Raw genomic sequence first — 23257 nt, 5'->3', positions numbered from 1 at the left:
GGCGAGATTGACAACTTAACATAAAGAAGTTATGTCTTACCATAACGTTACATCTGTGTTGTTGATCTTCATTCATTCATTACTGATGGGTTATCGGTTCCATCCTCGGAACGGAGCCAGCCAAATATCAAGCTTGCGTCAGCCAAAAACTCTCGAGACAAGGTCCTATCCAGAACCCTCTGCTCTTTGTTACCTCAGATTGAGTTTTCAAGCTGATAGATAAAAGTAAAGGCTACCTCTGGTCATAACAGACCTACAGTAAAGGAGTATATGAGATCAACCAGGAACCTCTGGAGGGGGACAGAAGGTGGGAAGTAAAGAATGAATGAAGAACAACACAGATGGAACGTTATGGTAAGACATAACTTCTTTACCTGATGCTGTTGATCTTCTTTCATTCCTTACTGATGCGAAAGAGTCCCCAGCTACCTGTAACCCTGGGTGGCCCTCATGGAAGTACATTCCTCAGCACTATGGAGCCAAAAGAAGCTCTATCTCTGGAGGCCAAATCCAATTTGTAATGAAGAATAAAGGTATGAGGTTTGACCCAAGTCGCAGCTGAGCAAATATCATTGAGGGAAGCCTTAGCATGGAAAGCTGCTGAGGTTGCCATAGACCTGCAGAATGTGCTTTCCCTCTGAGGCAAGGTGACATCGTTTTTGTTGTAGATAAAGGTAATACAATTTCTCAACCATGAAGCCAATGTAACTTTTGAGACAGGATGACCTTGTCTTGGTCCAGAAAAAGCCAGAAATAGTTGGTCTGATTTATGGGTATATTTTGTTTTGTCCAGATAAAATCATATTTGCCTATGAGCATCCAAGGAGTGCAGGCAATACTCACCTTGTTAGAGTGGTTAGGAAAGAATACTGGAAGGTCAACAGATTGGTTGATAGACCGCTCTGACACCACTTTTGGTAAAAAGGAAGAATTAGTTCTCAGTGATGCCCTATCCTTATGGAAGGTAAGATAGGGAGGTCTGATGCATAAGGCTTGACGTTCTGACAAGCATCTGGCCGATGTGATTGCAATCAGAAATAAAGTTTTCCAAGAGAGATATTTTACATCACATAAAGATGCAGGTTCAAAGGGGTTAGCTGTTAGAGCTTGCAGAACCAAGGCCAAATCCCAAGGTTGTACCGGTTCTCTAAAGGAAGGTTTTAAGTGAAGAACCTCCTTCAAGAAAGTTTTACAGAGTCTATGTGACATAAGCGAAGAATCCTGAAAACCAATGAGGAAATCTGAAATGGCAGCTAAATGCACATGAATAGTAGAGGCAGACACCCCAGAGTGGAAAAGATGGGATAAGTAATCCAAAACCACCGAAACTGGGGCTGACAAGGGGTCTAATTGTTTATTCACTGCCCATAGAGAAAACCTTTTCCATTTACTGAGATAGATTAGTCTGGTGGACGATTTATGAGATGCAATAAGAATATTGCGCACAGGGGATGAGAGGTTTTCCTGACTGGCAATCATTGGAAGTGGAGAAACCAAGCTGTCAGTTTCAGGGTTAAGACTGGGGTGAGTCAGACCCTGTGGATGGGAGATCAACGTTGGGGATGGATTGAGGGATCCACGGTTGAACTAGCAGGTGAGGCCAGAGGAAGGGGAACCAAACTTGTCGAGGCCAATATGGAGCAATGAGGATCACTTTGCTTTTCAACTGTCGTGCTTTCTTCAGAAATTGGGAGAAGAGGAGGATAAGCATAAGGCAGATCCGTGGACCAAGCGTGGACTAGAGTGCCTCTCGGTGACTGTCCCAGAGGGGAGATCAGGGCAAAACAGTTGCTGTACTTGTAGCTGGTTGGGGAGGTGAACAGGTCACAGCAAGGCTGGCCCCAGTGGTTGAAAATTCTTACCGTTATCATAGAAGGGACCCACTTGTGAGGTTGTAGAATGCATCTGCTCAATTTGTCTGCTATCACGTTGGAGCTCCCGGGAATGTGCGTTGCAACTAGAAAGCGGTTGGAAGCCATCGCCCATTGCCATATTCTCAAGGCCTCTCGGCATAACGGGTAAGATCTGGTGCCTCCTTGCTTGTTGATGTACCAGACCACCGACATGTTATCCGACTGGATCGCAAGTGTTCCTGACGGAAGGATGGAATGAAATACTTGCAACGCTAGTAGCACCTCCCTCAGTTCCAGGACATTGATATGCAAAAGGGCCTCTGTCTCCGACCAGGTGCCTTGGACTGAGTTTCCCTGACATAGCCCCCCCCCACCCAATCAGGGAGGCATCCGTGGTCACTGTGGCTTTCGGCTGATGGGGGCTGAAGGGGCGAGACCATTGTTGGGGATTTCGAGATGCCCACCAGAATAAACCTTGCTTGCATCTCTGAGTTACACTCATCTGAAAAGACAAAGGATGTTGTAGAGGGTACCACTGAGTGAGAAGTAACCACTGAAGGAGCCTCATGTGGAATCTGGCTAGAGGAACAATGGTGATCGAGGCTACCATTGACCCCCAAGAGTTGGATTTGTGGTGACAAAGCAGGGGTTGAACCTGTTGCCTCATTCTTTGAAGCCTGTGGTCCGAAAGAGATGCTGTGCAATTTCTCGTGTCCAACAGTACTCCTATAAATTCCAAAGACTGAGCTGAGGTCATGTTGGATTTTTCCCAGTTTATAGTGATTCCCAGGTGTTGTGCTGTGAGGAGAGTGTACTGCAGGGCTTCTTCCAGTAGATGCTTGGTGGGGGCGGTGAGGAGCCAGTCTTCTAGATATGGAAACGCCTGGAATCCTTGAAACTGCAAGTGAGCGATAACCACTGCCATGCATTTGGTGAACACTCTGGGGGCTGTAGAGAGACCGAAGGGCAGAGCTCAAAACTGGTAGTGACTGGCTCTTAAGCAGAGGTACCTTCTTGAGTGTTTGTCCATTTTTATTTGGTAATACGCATCTTGAAGATCTACAGAGCACATCCAATCGTCTTCTTTCAGAGGAGGAAGGATAGACTGAACCGTGACCATCCGGAATTTCTCTGTTTTTACAAATTTGTTCAGTGTGCTGACATCCAGAATGGGTCTCCAGTCCCCTGTCTTTTTTGGGACTAAAAATAACCTGGAGTAAAAACCAGATCCTATCTGGCCTGGGGGGACCATCTGGATGACTTTTTTGTAGCAGCTTTTGAATTTCCTGTGCTGCTGCTTCCCTTTGGGTGGAACGTCGGGTAATACTCTGGATGAGGTTGGACAAAGATGGAAGGGGATGTGATAGCCTCTGGATATTATCCGTTGTACCCAAGAGTCGGTGGTTATATTCTGCCAGGCAGCAGGGTACAAGGAAAAACAACCCCCGACCGCTTCCAGAGGTGAGCAGTCGAGCAACGCTTAAGGAATGCTGATAGGGTTGGCCAAAGAAAGAATCTCTGGAACCCTGGTTTCACCCACCTCCTCTGCCCCGAAAGGGGCATCTTCCATTAGAGTTTCCCACTCTGCCTCTAGGGGAGAATGTGTCACGTGCATCACGGAAAGAGCCCTGTGATTTCCTGTACCACATCTTCACGCTCCTCTGATTTCTGGAGTAGAATCGCTGAGGAGTGGAGTGTCTGACACCAATGGCAGATAGAGTCTTGCCATCTTGTTCACACCTTGTCAGCGTATCTTTCACTTTATGGTCAAACAAAGAAGCGGCCATGAAGGAAGCCTTAAAGGCATCCACAAAGGAACATCCAGGCATGTTGTCTGGTGACTGTACTCACGCCTGCCACTTCTTCCGTTGCGTGAGAAATAAGACGCATGGAAGAATTGGAAATGGACTCTAGGGTGGCTGAGATGCTACGCGGTCACGGACCTCATCAGAAACGGCTCCTGCCAAGGTTTCAGAGAGTTGGTTGATCAGATCCCTCTGGAGCCTTGTAACGTGTGCCAAATAGTTCAAAGACCTTATGTCGAAGGTCGATGAAGCAAACACATGCTTCCCTATTCTATCAATTGCCGGGGACTCCTTGTTGGGGGGATGGACAGTTTGGCTCTCTTCTGCCAAATTCTTCTTAGTTGCAGCCACAACCACCATGGCATCTACTGGAAGACCTGGTGACCAATGGTGATACTTAGCTGGGGGGGGGTAAGATTTTATCAGGCCTCCGCGGTATCGCTTCTAGGGTGTCAGGAGTCTTCCATGCGGCCTGAATGATGAGCTGGACGAACTCATCGGCCGGCGGGGTTACCCAGGAGGTAAGGGGCTGGGCACGAAAGGCCTACAGGAATATGGATTCCTCAGAGGCAGGATTAGAGGACTTCCAGTCACCTCTCTGTCTAAGGATCTCAAGGATGTCAAAGACAACTCATCAGAGGGTGACCATGGGGATCCTTCCCCGCCAAAGTCCGTATTTTCAGTCAACGACTCCTCAGTGGAATCCATGTGCTTCCTCTTGCATGACTCTCTGTGGAGTACTTCCTCAGTGAGAGGTTCTGGGGAAGACTGCAAAGAGGGAGTCTCCTGAGGAGGAGAAACCTGAGGCCCTTGTGCCTGGTGGTTGTGGCTTGTGAGAGTTGCGGCACAGAGGGGGGAAGAGGACTCAGACATGTGGGGTTTGCCAGTGGAGGCAAGTGCCCTCTCCTTGGCCTGGAAGTCCAGCCCACCCAAGGAGGGATGGGATCCCAGAGCACAGCAAAACAACCTTGGAACTGGGGTCGCACCCCACCCCGACAAGCCGACCTCCAGATCAAGAGCCTCAAGAGGACTGTGAAGCGTGAGAGAGGGAGGGATTCCTGGAGGGTGCCATAGAAAAAAATCGGCGTGGAACCAAAAATGCCCCCCCCCAATGGCACAGCCACTGGCCTGAGAAGAGCCCGATGCCCAGTGCACCAAGGGCCACAAGGACGACTCCGGTTCCAAAGTGAGATCCACTACTGGAGTCAGAGGAAGGGAAGCTGCTGTTGGAGTAATGGGCTTCAATACTTGGGTAGAAGTTGAAGAAGGAGTGTACGTTGGAGTTTGAGGAGATATACATTCACCTGAAGGAGGGAACGTGGATTTCGACGGTTGAGGGAGACCTCTGGCCACAAGCAACTGGTCAAGAAGCCGCAACCCATCTTTCTCAGAGAGGCTCCTGGTCGACCTCAGAGAAACCGGAGGGCGATTCTGGCCTTTCTAGAAAAGGACTATACTGGCTACCAATGAATGGATCCAAAGAAGGAGAGTACTTCGTCCTTGCTAATTCGAGAGGTGCAGAGCCCTAAGGGGGACATGGCTGGAGTAAGAATCAACTGGGGCGGTGCCGAGCCTGGAGCTGACAGGGTCACAGGTGGCAGTGCCAAAGTAGTAGTCATTTTCACCTTCTTATGAGTCGACTCCCTACGATCTCCAGAGGGAGATGAAGTGAGCAACCTCGATGAGGAAGAACGCCTCCTATGGGGTTTAGCAGGAGGGGTTGAGCCCTCCGACCCAGAAATAGCCTTACAGAAAGGAGATTTGAGAAGACCTTTTGAAGATTAATTTGTTCTTTCTCTCGTTACAAGTCCTGGTCGAAAAATTTCTACAAATCCCACACGGGGGATCCACAGTAAGGTGGGAGACATTCTAACAATAGATACACAAGTTATGGACATCAGAAAGAGGTAACTTACGGCCGCAATCCTTACACTGCTTAAAACCAACACTACTTTTCTTAGCCGACAATGATGTGGAGAAGAACAGTATCAAACAGAAGAGGAAAGGCTACCCAAAAGGGTAAGAAGAGAGAAGAAAGAAGTATTACCAACGATGGTAATAAAGAATTACCTCAAAGGTAAGAAAAGGTTAATACATAGAAATAGACTAAAGGGAGAGAGAGTCTTAAGGATACGATGGGGTACGAGAATAATACCAGAAACCGTTTGAAAAACTTTACCGTAGAAACAATAAATAAAAACTTTAAAAAAAATTAGACACTAAGCTGGAGAGAGTGGCTTAACACAGTTGTACAGCAATGTGCAAATGAGATCTGAGGTAACAGAAAGCAGAGCATTCTGGGTAGGATCTTGGCTCGAGAGTTTTTGGCTGACGCGAGCTTGATATTTGGCCGGCTCGGTTCAGAGAATGGAACCAATAACCCATCAGTAAGGAATGAATGAAGATTAACATCGAATTTAATATTTAATGAGCTTCCATTTTTGATTTTAAGATCTTTGAGAGAAAAAATTAACAAAAAAGGAAGTCTTTCACTTCCACAAGAACACTGCTCTGGCAGAAAGACAGCTTCAGAATTTTTCCCCCCTCCAGGACATCACCCAATGGCTTCAATACTGGCTCTTGTTTTGAGTGACTATCAACAGTTTCTTTTGAAATCACTTAATATGGGGGGGGGGTATAACGGTTAAGGTGTTTACCTCTCAGTTTGATTCTCACTTGACTAGGCTTAAAATGGCCCACAAGGGCAGTTGGCCTATTTCTGGCCTATGAACCTATGAATCTGATTTGTGATGTCAGCCAAACAGCATAATATGCATATTACCTTCTGGTATGCATTAAGATTAGTGAAAAAATCAATAAAATAAAAGTAAAGGACAATGATTGACTCTTGGGGGCATTACAATGTAGTTGCATTTGAACTTGGAATGTTTGTGAAGACTTTTTCAATCACTCCGTTAAATGGTGCTTTTGACCACCATGAGTCAAAGGACTTGTTCTTTCTGTTACATGAGTATGGTGCTTCGCAATACGTATTTTTGGCACTTTCATTTGATTACGCAGTTTTCTCTGTTCATTGATGCTTCATTATTTTAACACTGCAATTCACCTATTACACTTTTTTATCACTGACTCATGACCTACTTTACTGTTATTACTATTTCTAAATTTTATGAGATAGTTATTTTAAATGCATATGACTTTGCAACTTACTTTATTTTCATCTAGTTCTGCCCTAATTCTTTATTCCTATAGTCTTACTGTTCTTTGACTATACTGTGACTTATAAGCAGAAGCACAAAGGTGAAGTTGTGACAAGTTCAACAAAAAAGGCAGGTTTCCCAGAAAGCCCAATACAGCCTGCAAATCAGTGAGACAAAAAAATGGAAAAAAAACTATACAAGCTAGTCACTTTGATATGTGGTGCTACAAGAATCATGCAAAAGGTAGGTAAAGCCCTTAAGTGGGAACATTTCAATATCTGCATGTTGTTTTCCTTACTCCTGCTCTTATCATCCACAACCACTTTTGGAGAAGCTTTACCTGAATGAAGTCTGAAGTTGCATTACTTGGTGGAGGTACCTACCCCCCACCTTTCTTCATGGTGAAGGAAGGAATTATCTTAAACAATAGATGTAATCCTTTCCCTCCCAAATTAGCTAGCTGTACACATGGAAAATAGGGCCAGCTGTACAAGGGTTTAATATAAATGGAGGTGTCCTGGCACAGTAACCACCCACAGGACTTCCACAGAAAAAGCTTTCCACCACATTTGTCTGTATGTCCTGAAAATGTACACTACGACATTGCCAGTTCAACTTCAACCAAAGCAGTTCCAAGATTCAGGGTCCTGATCTTCCTGAGCTAACAGTAGCAAGTGGAATAGTCACAAGCTTAGATCATAATATAATTTTTTGTTAATCCAAGATAGTAGCAGATGACTGCCTCAGAAGTTTATCGGCTACAATTCAATGTTATTTCACGAGTATTTTTAGTAATTTGTCTTGTTTAGTGCAGTGTTACTGTTTGCTATTTTGCCATCTTTGCTAACAACTTTATTGGAACCTCGTTCTGTGCTACCATGAACTTAAACTAATTGGAGATGTTGATACTCTGAGCAGAGCTGAGTTTCTACCAGGACATCTAAAATGAGTGTTATTTTAACAGTGGGCACAGAGTCTTGTTAACTGAATGTCTGGCTTCCACATTTGCAAAGCAACAAAGTCAACTTGTATCGGGCAAAACACAGGCTTGCAGAGCTATGAGAACTAGCATTTGGGCCTGACAGAAGTCACTGTTAATCAGACTGATTATGCTACTGCACTTCAGCAATGTCTTTGTTTGCTCTACAATGAACATTTCCCTTAATACTGCAGAACACATAGTTCTTGGAATCTGTGAGTCCTAATGACTGGGATGTTAATGTTATCTGCTAGGGTGCCCATTAGTCAGAAGACCACTTTATTACATTTGTTACATTGTTACTACGGTATAACAGGGTTTGTTATTAAGATTTTTTTTTTTTTTACTCTAATATGATACACTACTGTTGCAATACGATTACCTAGTTTCACATTTCAGGGCTACACTGGCATTATTATCCTTTGCAGAAGGAAACATTTTCAAAGAGCTACGGCTGTGTTTCTGGACCACTGCCAAAAAGACAACACTACAGGGATGGACTAGCAATACTTCAAGATAAAAGAGAAACTCTGTTATATGCTGACTCTAAACTGGCAAAGCAGACTACAGGTAAGCAGGTAAAAGCAGACCTCGCAGTCGCACCTCATCTTTAACACTACACAGTAGTCATTAGATAGATGTTATCTCCTATCACACTAGACATTAGTTCCTGAACATCTGTTGGGAGGAGGGTAATATCCAGCTGAAATGAATGAATGATGCTGATATCTTGTCTGATTCAAGCCAGCAATTCCATTTACAGGAGTGCAACTTGTAAAACAACACAATAAGCTGAATGATTTGACACAAGTCTACATAGATAAGTAACCGATTATACTTACTGTAACCTTTTCAAACTCAGCTTCTGAAGATGTCGGGGATAAAGGGCTTATAGGACTAAGGGAGGGAGAGCTTTCAGCACTAGAAACGTATTCTGGATCAGGTACATACAACACCTGTAAAAAAAAGCAAGATAAAATTAAATGGTTACAAAATAAGATTTTTTTGTTGCTGTACTGAAAAGTGATGACTACTCCCCAAAAAATAAATGCTAGTTTTATAGATTAATATTCTTCACTGCCTATTGTAACATAATATATTTCAACATTATCTCAATCTCACATCTTCTCAAATCTCTATGTAAAATGTGGCTGCAAAGAATAAGTAAAGGTCTGAAGAAGCGGTCCTACGTCAAAGCCAACATTTTCCAAGGGAATGATCAACATACTTCTCAACTAGTCAACATAAATCAGTACTGCAATACAAAAATAAACAGAAAAAAATATACTGAATATAGCAGTAATATGCAAATTGTCGGAGGCAAGAAGTTTACAAACATGTGTGACAAACCCTTCCTTCTACTGATTCCACGTGAAAACCCATTTCCATACAAACTTGACAAACAGGACATCTTCTACAACTACCCCATCTATTACACCCTAGGAGAAAAGCGTGGAAAATATGTTGCAATTCAAAAGTTATGCTGACATGGCCAAAACATAACAGACTCCTTATGGATTTTCAAAGGCAAATGTACCTTTGCATCAAAGAACTGACAACTGAAGGCATACAGAATGGATATCTTGCATGACGTAAACAGCTTTATTCAGTATGATTTTAAATACACACACACACACACACACACACACACACACACACACACACACACACACACACACACACACTATAAAATTACATTTTTTTAAAGGTCTTGCTTACCTTCAAGTTCTCTGAGGGGCATTATCCAGGCTGCCATAAGCATGCTTTGTGTTCTTCCCTGAAGTTAATTTTTTTCATCCATGCCAATCAAGCCTAGTGGCTTCACTACATGCACCCGATCAGTCACAACCACAGGAGGTGCAGATTCCCAGGGGAGCAAGAGCTCTCCATCCCATTCATTCCTGCTGATGAATTCCCCATGAGCTCATCTGCTAGCCGCAAGTCTGGCAATAAGAGCTAGCTGTGCAGGGTGGCCTACCCATTTGAGAGAACCCCCCCCCCCTCCAAAGTGGCAGCTCTTCCAAGTTTACTATAGCTGCACTTTGTGTGGAAGTGTGCCTTCTCATGCCAAATTCCCCCTGGCTCTCACAGACTGACCTGCACACACTTATGAAGGTTCAATAAACTCTAGCTCCACGGGGTTGACACCTAGTGTGCCCAACAAGGTGTCACCCATGTGGTAAGCCACAGAAGCGTTCCCCTCCTCAGGATGGGTGGGCTGGTTAGTGGCCGCACACTCCCATCCTCCCCTGCTAGCTACTATTGGTGTCTGAGCTGCTATTCAGGGTTGTAGTCCTCTACACCACACAGCAGCCCCAGCAATGACTGTATTTTTGATTTAGGAGACTAGCCTATATATCAGGCACTTTCACATTCGCAGTCTGACAGCAGAAGTGGGAAAAAGAATTTGTGTCCTCACCATAACATTCCATCTGGGTTGTTGATCTTCATTTATCCTTTACCTTCTGGGACTCTGTTCCGATCCTCAGAACCAGCTCTGCCGTTACATACCTTGCGCCAGCCAAAAACTCTCGAGGTAAGACTCTACCCGCAATACTCCTCTCTATATTACCTCAGATCAAGCTTGCAGGTACACAGAAAGACACAGAAATTTGTAAAGAGGCCATGCCCATGATCAAACCTGATAAAGCTACACAGACACGAGTCCGATCCTCCAGGAAGTCCACAGGAGAGGGAAGGAGGGTGGGTGTAAAGGATAAATGAAGATTGACAACACAGGTGGAACATTATGGTGAGTACATAACATTATCTGATGTTGTCAATCTTAATTTATCCTTTACCTTTGGGACAGAGTCCCCAGCTACTTTAGGTCCTGGATGGCCTTATGGAAGGGTATTCTGGAGAACCATACAGCAAAAGGACGCTCTACCCCTAGAGACCATATCCAATTTGTAATGAGTAATAAAGGTATGATGAACAGCCCAGGTTGCTGCTGTACATATTTCATCTATGGAAGCCTTGGAATGGAAAACAGCAATGTGGCTATTGATCTAGTGGAGTGCACTCTCACTGGCACTGGTAACTTGAGACTCTCTTTATTGTACATGAAAGTAAAACGGTCTCTTAGCCATTTTGACATGGTAACTTTTGAAACAGATTTTCCCAGAAACAGATGCAAATAACTGGTCCGATTTTCTACATTCTTTAGTTCTGCTGAGGTCTAAATGTAATTGCCTGTGAACAACCAGCAAATGTAAGCAATATTCAACTTTGTTGAAAAAATAGGGAAGAAAACGGGTAAGTCGATAGTTTGATTAATACTAGCTTCTGAGACCACCTTAGGGAGAACGGCTGGGTTGGCTCTTGGGGAAACCCTATCCTTATGAAAAACCAAATAACGGGGGTTTGAAAATAATGCTTGAATCTCAGAAATTCTATTGGCGGAAGTAATGGTTACCAGAAAAATAGTTTTCCAAGAAAGAAACTAAGTGTAGCCGCTGGTTCAAAGGGAGGAAGCACTAGAGACTCTTAAAACCAAGGTCAGATCCCAAGGAGCTAGAGGGTCTTTAAAAGGAGGCTTCAACTGCAAAACCCCTTTCATAAACACTTTACATAATCTATGTGAAATCAGTGAATGGCTTCGAAGCCATTGTGAAAATTGGAAATCGCAGTTAGTTGGACCGTAATAGTGGAAGCAGAAGCTCCTTGGTCAAAAAGCATAGCTAGAAATTCCAAACCTTTTTCAACTGGTGCAGAAAGGGGCGTTATGATCATTGTTGTATGCCCAAACAGAAAATCATTTCCACTTGGTTGGGTACAGTTTCCTGGTGGAAGATCTATAGGAAGCCAGTAGAATTTTTTGGACTGGAGAAGATGAATTTTTCTGCCTTCCGACTAGTGGAATTGGAGGAGCCAAGCTGTAACCTTGAGGTTCTGAAGATTGGGGGTTAACCAGTCCCTGCGGATGAGACAGAAGATCCGGAACTGGGTCCAGAATCCATGGATGGTGAACTACATGAGGTCACACAAAGGGGAACCACATCTGTCAAGGCCAGAAGAGCACAATGAGGATCACCTTGCTTCTCAACCTGCTGGCTTTCTTTAAGAAGAGGGAAATCAGAGGAAAGGTAAACAGAAGACTCCCGGGGGGGGGGGGCAATCGTGAAGGACAGTGTCTCTTGGGGACTCCCCAAAGGGGGAATTAGGGCATTGTTTTGGGGTGATGTAAAGAGGTCGCAAAAAGGCTGGCCCCAGTGAGAAAAAATCTTCTTTTTCTACTCTGGGATTGACAGACCACTCATGAGGCAGGAGAATGCATCCGCTCAATCTGTCCACTATCATGTTTGAGCTTCCCGGGATGTGCATTGCTATGAGAAAGCAGTTGGAGGATATCGCCCATTGCCACAATCTGAGAGCTTCTTGACACAGGGGTGTAAGATTTGGCTCCTCCCTGTTTGTTGATGTACCAGAATAGGTGTAGGATGAAATCTGTTGCCTGAATCGGTAGATGCCTGGTGGGAGCGATTATGAGCCAGTCATCTAGATAAGGAAACACCCAGAATCCGTGTAGTCTCAAATGAGCTGCTACTGCCACCAAAACATATGGGGAACACCCTGGGGCCTGTGGTGAGGACAAAGGGCATCACTCTGAACTGGAAATGACTGGCTCCTAGTCAAAAGCAGAGGAACCTTCTGGAGTGTCTGTCTATTTTTATGTAGTAATACATGTCCTGAAGTTCTACAGAGCACATCCAATCATTTTCCTCTAGAAAAGGAAGTATAGAGTGAACAGTGACCATCTGGAATTTTGGTTGCTGAACAAACTTGTTGAGAATGCAGAGTTCTAATATTGTTCTCAAGTCTCCTGTCTTTTTTTAGCACTAAAAAGAACCTTGAGTAAAATCTGGATCCTATCTAGTCTGGTGAGACTTCTTGGATGACTTTTTCTAGCAGCTTTTTGAATCTCTATGGCTGCTTGGTCCCTCTGACTGGGTGGAACATCGGGGAATTTTTGTTTTGATTTCGGAAGGAGACTGAAGGGAATATGGTAACCTCTGGCAATGATCCTTTGCACCCAAGCATCTGTAGTTATTGTCACCAGGCTCGAATGCAATGAAAATCTTCCTCAGACTGCTTCCAGAGGTAAGCAATCGGACCCCTTTTTCAGAAACTCTGATATGACTGTCTAGAAAAAAAATCTCTGGAACCCTGATTTTGCAGGCCACCTCTGCTGCTGGATTGGCATCTTCTATTGGAGCTCCTCCCCTACCCCGAGGAAAGCCGCCACTGTGTGTGTCCTGAAATGGTCCTTGGGATTTTCTGAACCACATCTTGCCACTCCTCAGATTCCTGGAGTAAAACAGTTGGGGAGCAGAAAAACATATGCCCACTGCAGATAGGGTCTCTCCATCTTTTTCACACCTGGCTAGAGTTTCCTTGACTTTGGGGCCGAATAAGGAAGATCCGTCAAAAGAAGCATTGATGAAGGAAGACTTAACGAGGTCCACTCACATAAGCGCATTCCAGGTATGATGTCTAATGGGAATGCCTCTACCCGCTGCTCTGGTCGTCCCTTCAGCTGCATGAGCAATGAGCCTCATGGACGAGTTGGGAAATAGACTCCAGGGTGGCTAGCTGGGAGGCCACTACATCCTGGACCTCCTCAGACACAGCTCCTGCAAGGGTGTCTGATGACTCCTTGATCAGATCCCTCTGAAGTCTAGTGAAATGTGCCATAAAGTTAAAGGACCTTAAAACAAAGGTTGATGAAGCATAGACCTGCTTTCTGAATCTGTCCATCACCCTAGACTCTCAACTAGGGGGATGAAAGAATAGTTGTTTAAAATCTTACCAAGACTGACTGCTTGATTCAAGGATAACTCATTCACTACCGTGGGCATAAAGGTTGGGCAAAGCCTGTCCCGATGGAAAACTGTCCTTTTCTATATACTGCAGTACCCATAACATGAGGGAATCTACCTCCGGTTGACTCATATGTCCAGCCGTTTTACCAAAGTTAAATGCTACTGCGAAGGTCCTTTCATCAGCCTGCATCACTCAGTGTACTTCGGTCATAAACGGATGTTGGGTATAAGTGGACGACAGCACGCAACAACCTCAGAACTGAATTCTGCCAAGCACTAGCCTGAAGGAAGCGAGTCTCCAGAAGTCAGGCAAGTATCAGGGGAGAAACTATACTGCAAAAGAGAAGGACATCTATGGTTATGGTAAGATTTTACACAACTATTCTATGTCCTTCTATTCATATGCTCCAGTATCCATAACATGAGGGAGAATGCCAAAGCTGATGCAACAGAAGGACTGGGAGGAGGAAGAGAGACATTTTCCACAAATCCATGCAGAATGCCCTGGCAAATCCTGCTCTGGACCTGGAAATGGTATCCAATTTGTAGTGTTTGGTGAAGGTGTGACCAGATGACCATGTAGCTGCCTCCAAAACGGAAGCTGTATCCAAATCATTAAAGAAAGCCCCAGATAAAGACAAAACCCTGGTGGAGTGTGCCTCAACTGGAAAGAGAATATTTTCCCATTGACTGTGTAGCAGAAGGTAATGGCTCTAAAAATCCAGAAGGAAACAGCATGCTTGTAAAATAGATGCCCCAAGGCACTTGGGTGACAGGAAATTAATAGCCTGTCTGACTTATGGATGGGCTTGGTCTTAGCCAAATAATATCTGAGCTGGCTGTGCACATCCAAAGAGTGGAAGATCCTTTCACTAGGGGACTGCGGAAAAGGAAAGAAGGGAGGGAGACTGATGGCTTGATTCAAGGATAACTCCTTCACTACTTTGGGCATAAAGGTTGGGCAAAGCCAGGAGGATAGATTTCCATGTGCAGTGCTGTAGAGAGGAGTCCTTAGCTGGCTCGAAGGGAGCTAAAGTAAGCTTTTCTAACACAAAATTAAGATCCCAAGGGGGAGGGATAGGTTTCCTTGGAGATCTGATGTGTAGAACCCCTTTTCAGAAAAAGCTCTACTTCCAACCTGGAAGCCAGGGGGGGGAGTCAAAGATAAACATGCTGAGATGGCAGATAAATATGCCTTAATGGAAGAGTAGGACAAGCCTATTTTCATCAATTCACACAGGTAAGACATGACCACTGATGGCTCCCCAAACAGTGGTTGTAAACTATGTTTCAGACACCGGACAGAAAACCTCTTCCATTTGGATAAATATGATTTTCTGATGCTGGGTTTTCTAGCCTCCTGCGGAACTTGTAGCACATCCTCAGTGTAAATGTGCCCAAGGGGAATCAAAGCCCTATCACCCACAGGGTTAAGTTCAGGGTGGATATCAGAGGGTGTACCAGAGTTCCCTTTTCCTGTGTGAGAAGGTCCGTCCTGAAGGGTAACTTGTCATGATTGCCCTTGGCTAGATGATAGACAAGGAGGAACCAGTGTTGTCTTGGCCAAAAAGGGGTCACCAACAAGATTTTTGGTTGTTCTCTCTGAATTTTCAGTAGAACGTTCAGAAGAGGGAAAGGGGGGAATGCATATGCAAACATCCCCTTCCAAGGAAAAAAAAGAATGTCCACCTTCCAAGCCCCACGGATGTGTATCCTGGTGTAGAATGTGGGAAGCCAGTCTGTTCATGGAGGCAAACCGGTCTACCTCAAGAATACCACATTGACGGACCAGGTCTAAGAACACATCCCTGTGGAACATCCATTTGTGGGACTGAGTTATGGACCCGCTTAGTGAGTCTGCAGTCACATTCTGAGCTGAGGGGATGTAGACTGATCAGCAGAGCCAAGTTTCTCTCCTGGCAATCTCCCATGAATTACACAACCAATCTGCAAAGGATGTAAGACAGTGTCCCCCTCGCTTGTTGATGCATCAGAGGACCGTGGTACTGTCTGCATACCATCTCAGCACTCCTGGTAACAGTTGGGGCTTGAATATTTGCAGTGCAAAAATCAAGGCCCTCATTTCCTTGATACTGATATGCTCCTTCAGCTGGGAGGGGTCCATACAACTCTCGATCTCCAGTTTCCTAGGGTTGCTCCCCAGTCCATGTCCGACACATCAGTGTACAGATCCTGGTTGGGGGGGGGATGGTTGGATGGGAAGGCCTGGATTATTTGAAATCTGTGAAATCCACTACTTTAGTTCTTTTCTTAAACAGGGAATGAGGGGGACCACAAACTAGAGAAGAAGCCGGTGTTTCCAGACTATTCTCAGGAACCACTGAAATTTCCTCATCTGTAGGCCCGCCAAGGGTACCATGGGAATGGTGGAAGCCATGAATCCCAAGAGTCTCAACAACTCCCTGGCAGAGACTGTAGTGGAATCAGTCACTGAAAGTTAAGTGGTGAGGTCAGAATTTTGTCTGGGGGCAGGCAGGCAATCATTTGGGCTACGAGTATCCTGCAACTGAGGACTACATGGTCCTGGGATGGGGTCAGAAAGGATGTCTGCTGATTTATGGTGAACGCCAAACTGTTTCGCAGGGACACAGAGTAGCTTAGGTGCACTTGAATCAACCCTGGGGGTGAACCCTGAATGAGGAGATCGTCCAAGTAAGGGAAAATTTGAATACCCTGCATTCTGCAGAAGGCTACAACAGGGGCAGAGCATTTTGTAAATACTCTGGGGGCCACAGAGAGACCAAATGACAAACAGCAGAACTGAAAATTTGAAGAACCCACACAGAATTGAAGGAATTTCCTGAAGAGTGGGTGGATTGGGATGTGCAGGTAGGCATCTTTTATGTCCAAGTACACCATGTAAGCCTGAGGGAGAACCAGGGGGAGGAGTATAAGAGAGTCAACAAGTGAAAGTAAGGCACCTTGAGAAAGCTGTTCAGATGAGATAGGTCTAAGAATGACCTCCAAGGACCTTCTTTCCTGGGGACTATAAACATTCTGGAATAGAATCCTTTTTCCCTTAGATCTGGAGGCACCTCTTGAATGGTGCCCTGGGATGGCAGGGAATGCAGAAAGTACAGTTGTGTACACTTACCATAAATGTAGATGTTCAAGTGTATTCACTGTTGCAGTCATCACACTTGGGTTATCTGCCTGCAGGAAGCCCTCAGTCGGCCTGAATACCAGAGTCTTGGGATTTCTGCGTCAGATGCTGTCACCCTCCATCCATCAGCAGAGAAGTTCTGAGGTAGGTGGGTGCTGTCATCTACTTTACTCTGGACGTCCTTTTATGGCCAACGTACGCTGAGTGATGCGGGCTGACGCACGTACCTTTGCAGTAGCATTTAACTTTGGTAAAATGGCCAGACGTACGAGTCCACCCTCATGTTATGGATACTGCAGCATATGAATAGAAGGACATCAGTGGAACTCTCTTCAGTTAGTTCCTTTTTGGTGGCCACCACCACCACAGCATCTACTGCTAACGCTTTGGCCCAATGCTTGTGATCTTCTAGGGCAGACAGTATATTGTCAGGTCTCTGGAGAACTGGCTCTACGGAATCAGGAGCCTTCCAAGCCTGCTGCAGAATCAATTTAATAACATAGTCAGCGGGACAGGTCACCCGCAAAGTAGATGGGCAAAAACCAAAGGCCTGCAGGTAAACTGACTCTTCAGAGGTAGGTTCTTTGGGCTTCCAGTTGCCCCTTTGTTTTAAAATCTCTAGGAAGTCTCCGAGGGAAACGCCTTCCAAGGGTGACCAGGGGGAACTCTCTCCATCATCGAAGTCTGTGTCTTCTGTGACAGATTCCTCTGGGGAATCCAAATGTTTCCTCTTACATGCCTTCTTCCTGGGTGGCTCCTCAGTGGAAATTTCTGACAAGGACTTGGAAGAAGAAGGGCCCTGCACAGGGGTATCTTGCAGGTTTGGCTCCCACTGTCTGGAGGTGGAGGTTGGTAGAAGCTCTGGGCAAGGAATAGTCTTGAAATAAAACTTCAATACAGAAGGGGCCAGATGAGAGCCTGCAGAAGCTAGTGCCCCCTCCATAGTCTGGAAGGAGGCTCCCCAGAAGAGAGATGGGAGCCCAGAATAGAGAAGGACAACCTTGGAACAGAGGTCACACCCTACCCCAAGAGACCAACCTCTGAAGTAGGAGCCAAGGAACAGCCCACATCTGCCGAGGTTCTAAGAGCCAAGGATGACTCCTAATAAAAAAAAAACGGATCCTATCCAAAACTCTGACAAAACAGCGGAGGTATGGCCCTGGGAGACTGTCGGTTCCAAGGGAACAAAGCTAGTCAAGGTAGATACTGGAAATGAAGGAGAAAAGGTTATTTACACCAGAGCAGCTGGAACTGCGGAGATCAGAGTTGGGGGCTCTAAGCACTCAGAAAAGGTTAGAGAAGGAAGATTTGGTGGAGTCCTGGAAGAAAACGCCCCAACTCCACAAGGGAGAGGGGTCTGGGAAAAGAAAGACAGACCCCTGGCAACTAGTAGCTGATCCACCAGCCTCGTGACGGTGACTTTGGTAAGACTCCTGGAGGATCTGACAGATAAACCAGAGGGAGATTCTGATCTTTCAAGGAAAGGGTTAGGGAGCTGTTCCACAAAACAGAGGGAGAATACCTTGTCCTGGGTGTGTAAGTTATGTTGGATTTCGGCACCAATACAGGTTTCAAAGTATGTGGAAGCATGGATGGAGATGCAGGTACCAACCAGGATACCAAATTAGTCCGTAACGAAAATGGCACGGAGATTTATGACGCAGAGGATGATGTCTGTTCCAAATGTATGCAAACCTTAGCCTTTGGCTCCGTGGAAGCAGTAGAAGTAGAAGGCTTACGCTTTTTTTGCCATCAGAACTGAAGGAGAAGTCGGTACAGTCTCGCCTTTTTTGATTCCAGAATCAGATTTCCAGAGGGGTGAGTCTGTCAAGGATAAGGCCTCCTCAAAAGAGGACTTAATCAGTCCTTTTAGTATTAATTTATTTTTATATTCAAAGCCCAGGTACTAAAAGCCTGGCAAATAGGACAGTCTTGGGAAAGATGAGCTGGGCCTAAACAATAAACACAGGAAGAATGCCCACTGAAATTGGGCATCTTCTGACCGCAATCCTGGCACTGCTTAAAACCAGTAGTGCCTTTTGGTTTCTCTGCGATGTTGACAGGTCACCCAACAAAACAAGAAGTGTCAACAGGCATAAAACACACACACACACACACACACACACACACACACACACACACACAAAGAAAACTACCAACAATGGTAGGCTAGGTTATCTAAGGAGGTAAAAAGACAGGGAAAGATACTACCGACAATGGTATTGGAAAATTACAGACTGGTAAGAAAACACACTCGCTGAACAGAAAAGTGGGTAGAAAGATAACCAAAACATAGACATAAAAAAAAAGTTACACTAAAGCTGAAAATACAACATTTCACTTAGCTGCAAGATAAAATGGCTGACACGTCTTGCGACAAGAGTGGAAAACGAGACCTGAGGTAATACGGAGAGTGGTATTGTGGGTAGAGTCTTATTTCTAGAGCTTTTGGCTGGCACAAGCTATATAACAGCTGAGCCAGTTCCAAGGGTTAGAACAGAGTCCCTAAAGGTAAAGGATAAATGAAAATCTACAACATCAGATCAAATGTTTCTTAAAAATTCTAACCGGCAATGCATTACATGCAGATTTAAACATTAAAAAAGCTGATCTGAAAAGTACAACTGTGTAAGAAAACTTACCAACTAAGCTATATTGGTCGTATACCACTGCTACTGGCCAGCTTTACAAAACTAATGGGCGTCTCCCACTCACTCTGTCAGGAGCTCGAGAGGATTTCTATATATAAAAGAAAAGAGTGTAAAAAAGGGAAGCAAGAGCCCTGAAAGAAAAATGCTAGGAAAAAAACATGTCTATATTACAACATCGACACTTTAGTTAATCGAATAACTAAATCTCGATCTTGTAATATCGACAGCTAAAATTGTTGAATGGCCAATTCAACCAAGGGAAACACTTCCCTTGGCCGAATCAAAAAAAAAACTTTAGATCCGAAATCAAGTGGGGGGCTTCGCCCACCTAAATATATCAACTCCAAGATTGCTCCAAATTGGAGAAAGGGGCATACTCCACAGAACGGCCAAAGGAAGTGTTTCCCTGGGTTAAAATTGACCGTTCGACAATTTACGGTTTCGATATTACAAGTTAGAGCTTTACTTACTCGATTAAGCAAAGCTTCGATCTTGTAATACAGAACCGGCAATACAACCAAAACAGAAAATTATACACACACACACACACACACACACACACACACACACACACACACACACACACACACACACACACACACACACACACACACACACACACACACACACACACAGAAAAAACAAGGGGCTGGAGGTAGGGTACGGCTACTGCAACACTGATCTATTAGAACACCAACTTTTACGTTAGTGCACAACTGGTTCAACATTAGATCACTGTTGCAGGAGACTTAGTTACATGGAAGGAAGGGGGGGGGTTACTTAAGAATAAAGTAGCTCCTAGACAATAGTTTAACCCTTTCCAGAAAGCTAATGAGCTTCCGATATTCTTCACAGAAGACAAACCCCCAGATTAGCTTTCCTGAAGGACTGAGTTTTGTCCAGGTAGTACCAGAGTTCCCTGTGGGCATCCAGAGTATGAAGTAATTGGAATGTACCTGGCTAGACATCTCCAGCAGCTGGAGAGACCACAGAGGTACCTAACCAAGAGGATTACTGGCCTCAAACAGTTGCCCTATGCAGCACGACTGAAAAAGCTAAGACTGTTCTCTGTTGCATACCGCTTTCTCAGAGGCGATCTCTGTCTAACGTACAGAGCCATGTCCAACCCAGAATTGCTGAACATGCTCCATCCTAGCAAAACCAAATCTACTAGAGCTACACGCTCTAGGGATATAAACCTCAACACAACAATGAATAGAACATGCTGGAGGGATAGATTCCCTTTGCAGAGACTTCCCTTACTATGGAACAGGGTCCCGATCTACATAAGACAGAGCCCCTCACTATCACTCTTCAAGAGGAACCTTGATGAGTGGATGGGTAACAGAAAGTTCACACCGGGGATCACACCAACAGCACTACTAGATAGGGGCCAAGGGTACTAGCTGCTATTACAAGGGTCTAGGGAACTACTAAAGGGGCAGTGAATACCGCACAATGTGGCTTGGCTAATATATGCCTTCGGGCAGATAGCCCAGTACCAACCTATGAACCTATAAGTACCTTTTCTCCCTTGTTTTTGAGATCAGCAAAAAACACAGGGAGATTATAATAGACTGGCTCAAAGTAAACTTTGAGACCACTTTAGGCATAAAAGAGGGGTTAGTTCTGAAAGAAACCCCATCCTTGTAGAAAATGAGCTGGAGCTGACTCACCATAAGAACGTGCAACTCAAATACTCTCTTAGCTGAAGTCAGAGCAATGAGTAAAGCAGTCTTCCACATTAACCTCAACTCAGACTGAAGAGCTGGTTCAGATGGAAAAAGAGTAAGCTTTTTTAAGAGCAAAGATAAAACCCTGGTGGGAGGTTGGCATAATAGTTAAGGTGTTTACCTTGCAGACACAATGTGCAGGGCTTGATTCTCACATGGGGTAATTTGATGGGCTTAAAATGGCCCACAAGGGCAGTTAGCCTAGTGCTAATCTATGAATCAAGGAGGAACCACTTGTTTTCTGGATGGCTGGGTATGTAAAATCCCTTTCAAATACTGCTTGACTTGTGGATGACTAGAAAGGGGGATTCCCAAGGGAGACAAGCACAGATGACTGACAAATAGTTTTGATAGATGAGAAAGAAAGGCCACAGAAGAGTAACTCACACAATCAAAAGTCGCGGCTGGGTCTTAAGAGGGTCCTGGTTTGTTGAACGACAGCAACTTGAAAATCTTTTCCATTTACAAGTATATGATTTCCTAGCAGCAGTTTTTTACCTCCTTTAATAACTGATGCACATCTCCAGAAAAAAAGTGCCTGAAAGTATCAAGATTCTACCGTCCAAGAAATCCAATGGAGAGTTGTCAAGTTTGGGGTGTGTCAAATAAACCATGTCTTGCTTGCCTAAATCTAGCTTGTGGAGAAGCCTGTGGCAATTGCCCATGGCCAGTTTCAGAAAAAGGGAGAACCAATGTTGTCTGGGTCAAATGGGAGTTGCTCCACAATCTTTGGGGGAGTCCTGCTGGATCTTTAAGAACCCTAGATATCACTGGAACATCTATCCATGGGATTAAGATCCATTTGCATGGAATCCTAGTGCAGAACTTTAGATGTCCATTCTGAGAGGAGACAAACTGATCTATTTCAGGTGGTCCTCACAGTTAGATGAGGGTCTGTCCTAATCCTGCTCAGCCTGCCTGCTGCAAGGATCTATATTATATATTCGAAGTTTCAAAACTTCAAACCTCATATGTTCGACAACATATGAGCAAAGTTTGAAACTGAAAATATAATAAAAAAAAAACCTTATCTGAATGCTCTGAGCAGGGGGGAAACCCACTACACCCCCCTACTTAAATATTCCAACTCCGAGATCGCACTTCAGTGCAGAAAAGGGAAATTTTCCCATTCTGCACCGTACGGAGCCCTTGCTTTTAAACATCGAACTTTTCAAAGTTCGATCACATGGTGTCGACCATACGACATTCGAACTTTGAAAAACTTGAATAATTAATAGGGACCCTGCTGCAATGTTTCACTCTGATGAAATGTGCACAGCCTGAAGAGTCAAACAACACTGAGATGCTATCCTAACAAATCTGCAAAGGGGCTAAAGATCTAGGACAAAAATACTGTTGCGCTTAGTGTTATTGAAGTGCTTTTTCTTGAAAACAAGGATTTCAATTTTATCTTCAATCCTCGAGTGATTTTACTGTTACCTCACAGCATGACACTGAGTATTTCTGTTTTGGTTGTTTTTTTCATGCTGAGGTGCTTCTGTTTTAGTTTGGTTGTTTGTGGCAACTAATAATGTGAGCCAGATACAGAAAATCTTAAAAGGCTTTTGAAGTGTTTGCCAATAAGAGTGTGGTGGTAAGCATCTTTTAAATCTAGCATTACCACAAAAGCTAGCAAAGGAACCAGAGGTAGCAGTGTCTGAAGGAACAACATTCTCAGTTTTGGAACCTTTACAAAACGATTGGGAATGGAGAGGTATAACACAATCCTCCATGTCTTTTCTGTCTCTGGCACCAGAAAAATGCCTGAATAAAATCTCTGCCCCTCGGATCTGCAGGAAATGATTCTATGACTCCCTGAAACAAATAAAAGTTATGTACTTACTATAGTGCTAGATCAGTGTTGTCTTCTTCTGTCTCAACAGATGGGTAAATCGATTCCATACAGATCCAAGGCTGGCAAATGAGACTCAAGGTTGAAGCTTCTCCCACTATCATAATGAACTGCCACCTTAACAACCCTCAGATTAAGTTTGCACCATAAAACGACTACAATGCTAAAGTTGGAAATTCCCATAACTGAACAGAACACTAACTACAAAGAGCAATCTAAAAGGACTGCAGTCAAGCAAGATTGCAGGGAGATTCATAGCAGTCTAGCAAGAACT

At 44.5% G+C, this 23257-nt stretch overlaps 1 protein-coding gene across 6 annotated transcripts in view; it reads right to left on the bottom strand.

The window, feature by feature from the left end:
* Nucleotides 1-23257, bottom strand: part of OXR1 (oxidation resistance 1) — a 4227902-nt gene that overhangs the window by 1314564 nt on the left and 2890081 nt on the right. For all 6 annotated transcript variants that reach the window (XM_044065701.1, XM_044065702.1, XM_044065703.1 and 3 more), the window contains one exon: nucleotides 8641-8754. In XM_044065701.1, coding sequence (XP_043921636.1) covers nucleotides 8641-8754 — 114 coding nt within the window. The remainder of the gene's footprint in view (nucleotides 1-8640; nucleotides 8755-23257) is intronic.

The sequence above is a fragment of the Protopterus annectens genome, chromosome 3.part0, assembly GCF_019279795.1.
Source record: "Protopterus annectens isolate FY-2018-M chromosome 3.part0, PAN1.0, whole genome shotgun sequence".
In the NCBI taxonomy this organism is placed as follows: Eukaryota; Metazoa; Chordata; order Ceratodontiformes; family Protopteridae; genus Protopterus; species Protopterus annectens.
Note: the sequence above shows the minus strand (reverse complement) of the source record. Positions and strands in the feature narration are given on the sequence as shown.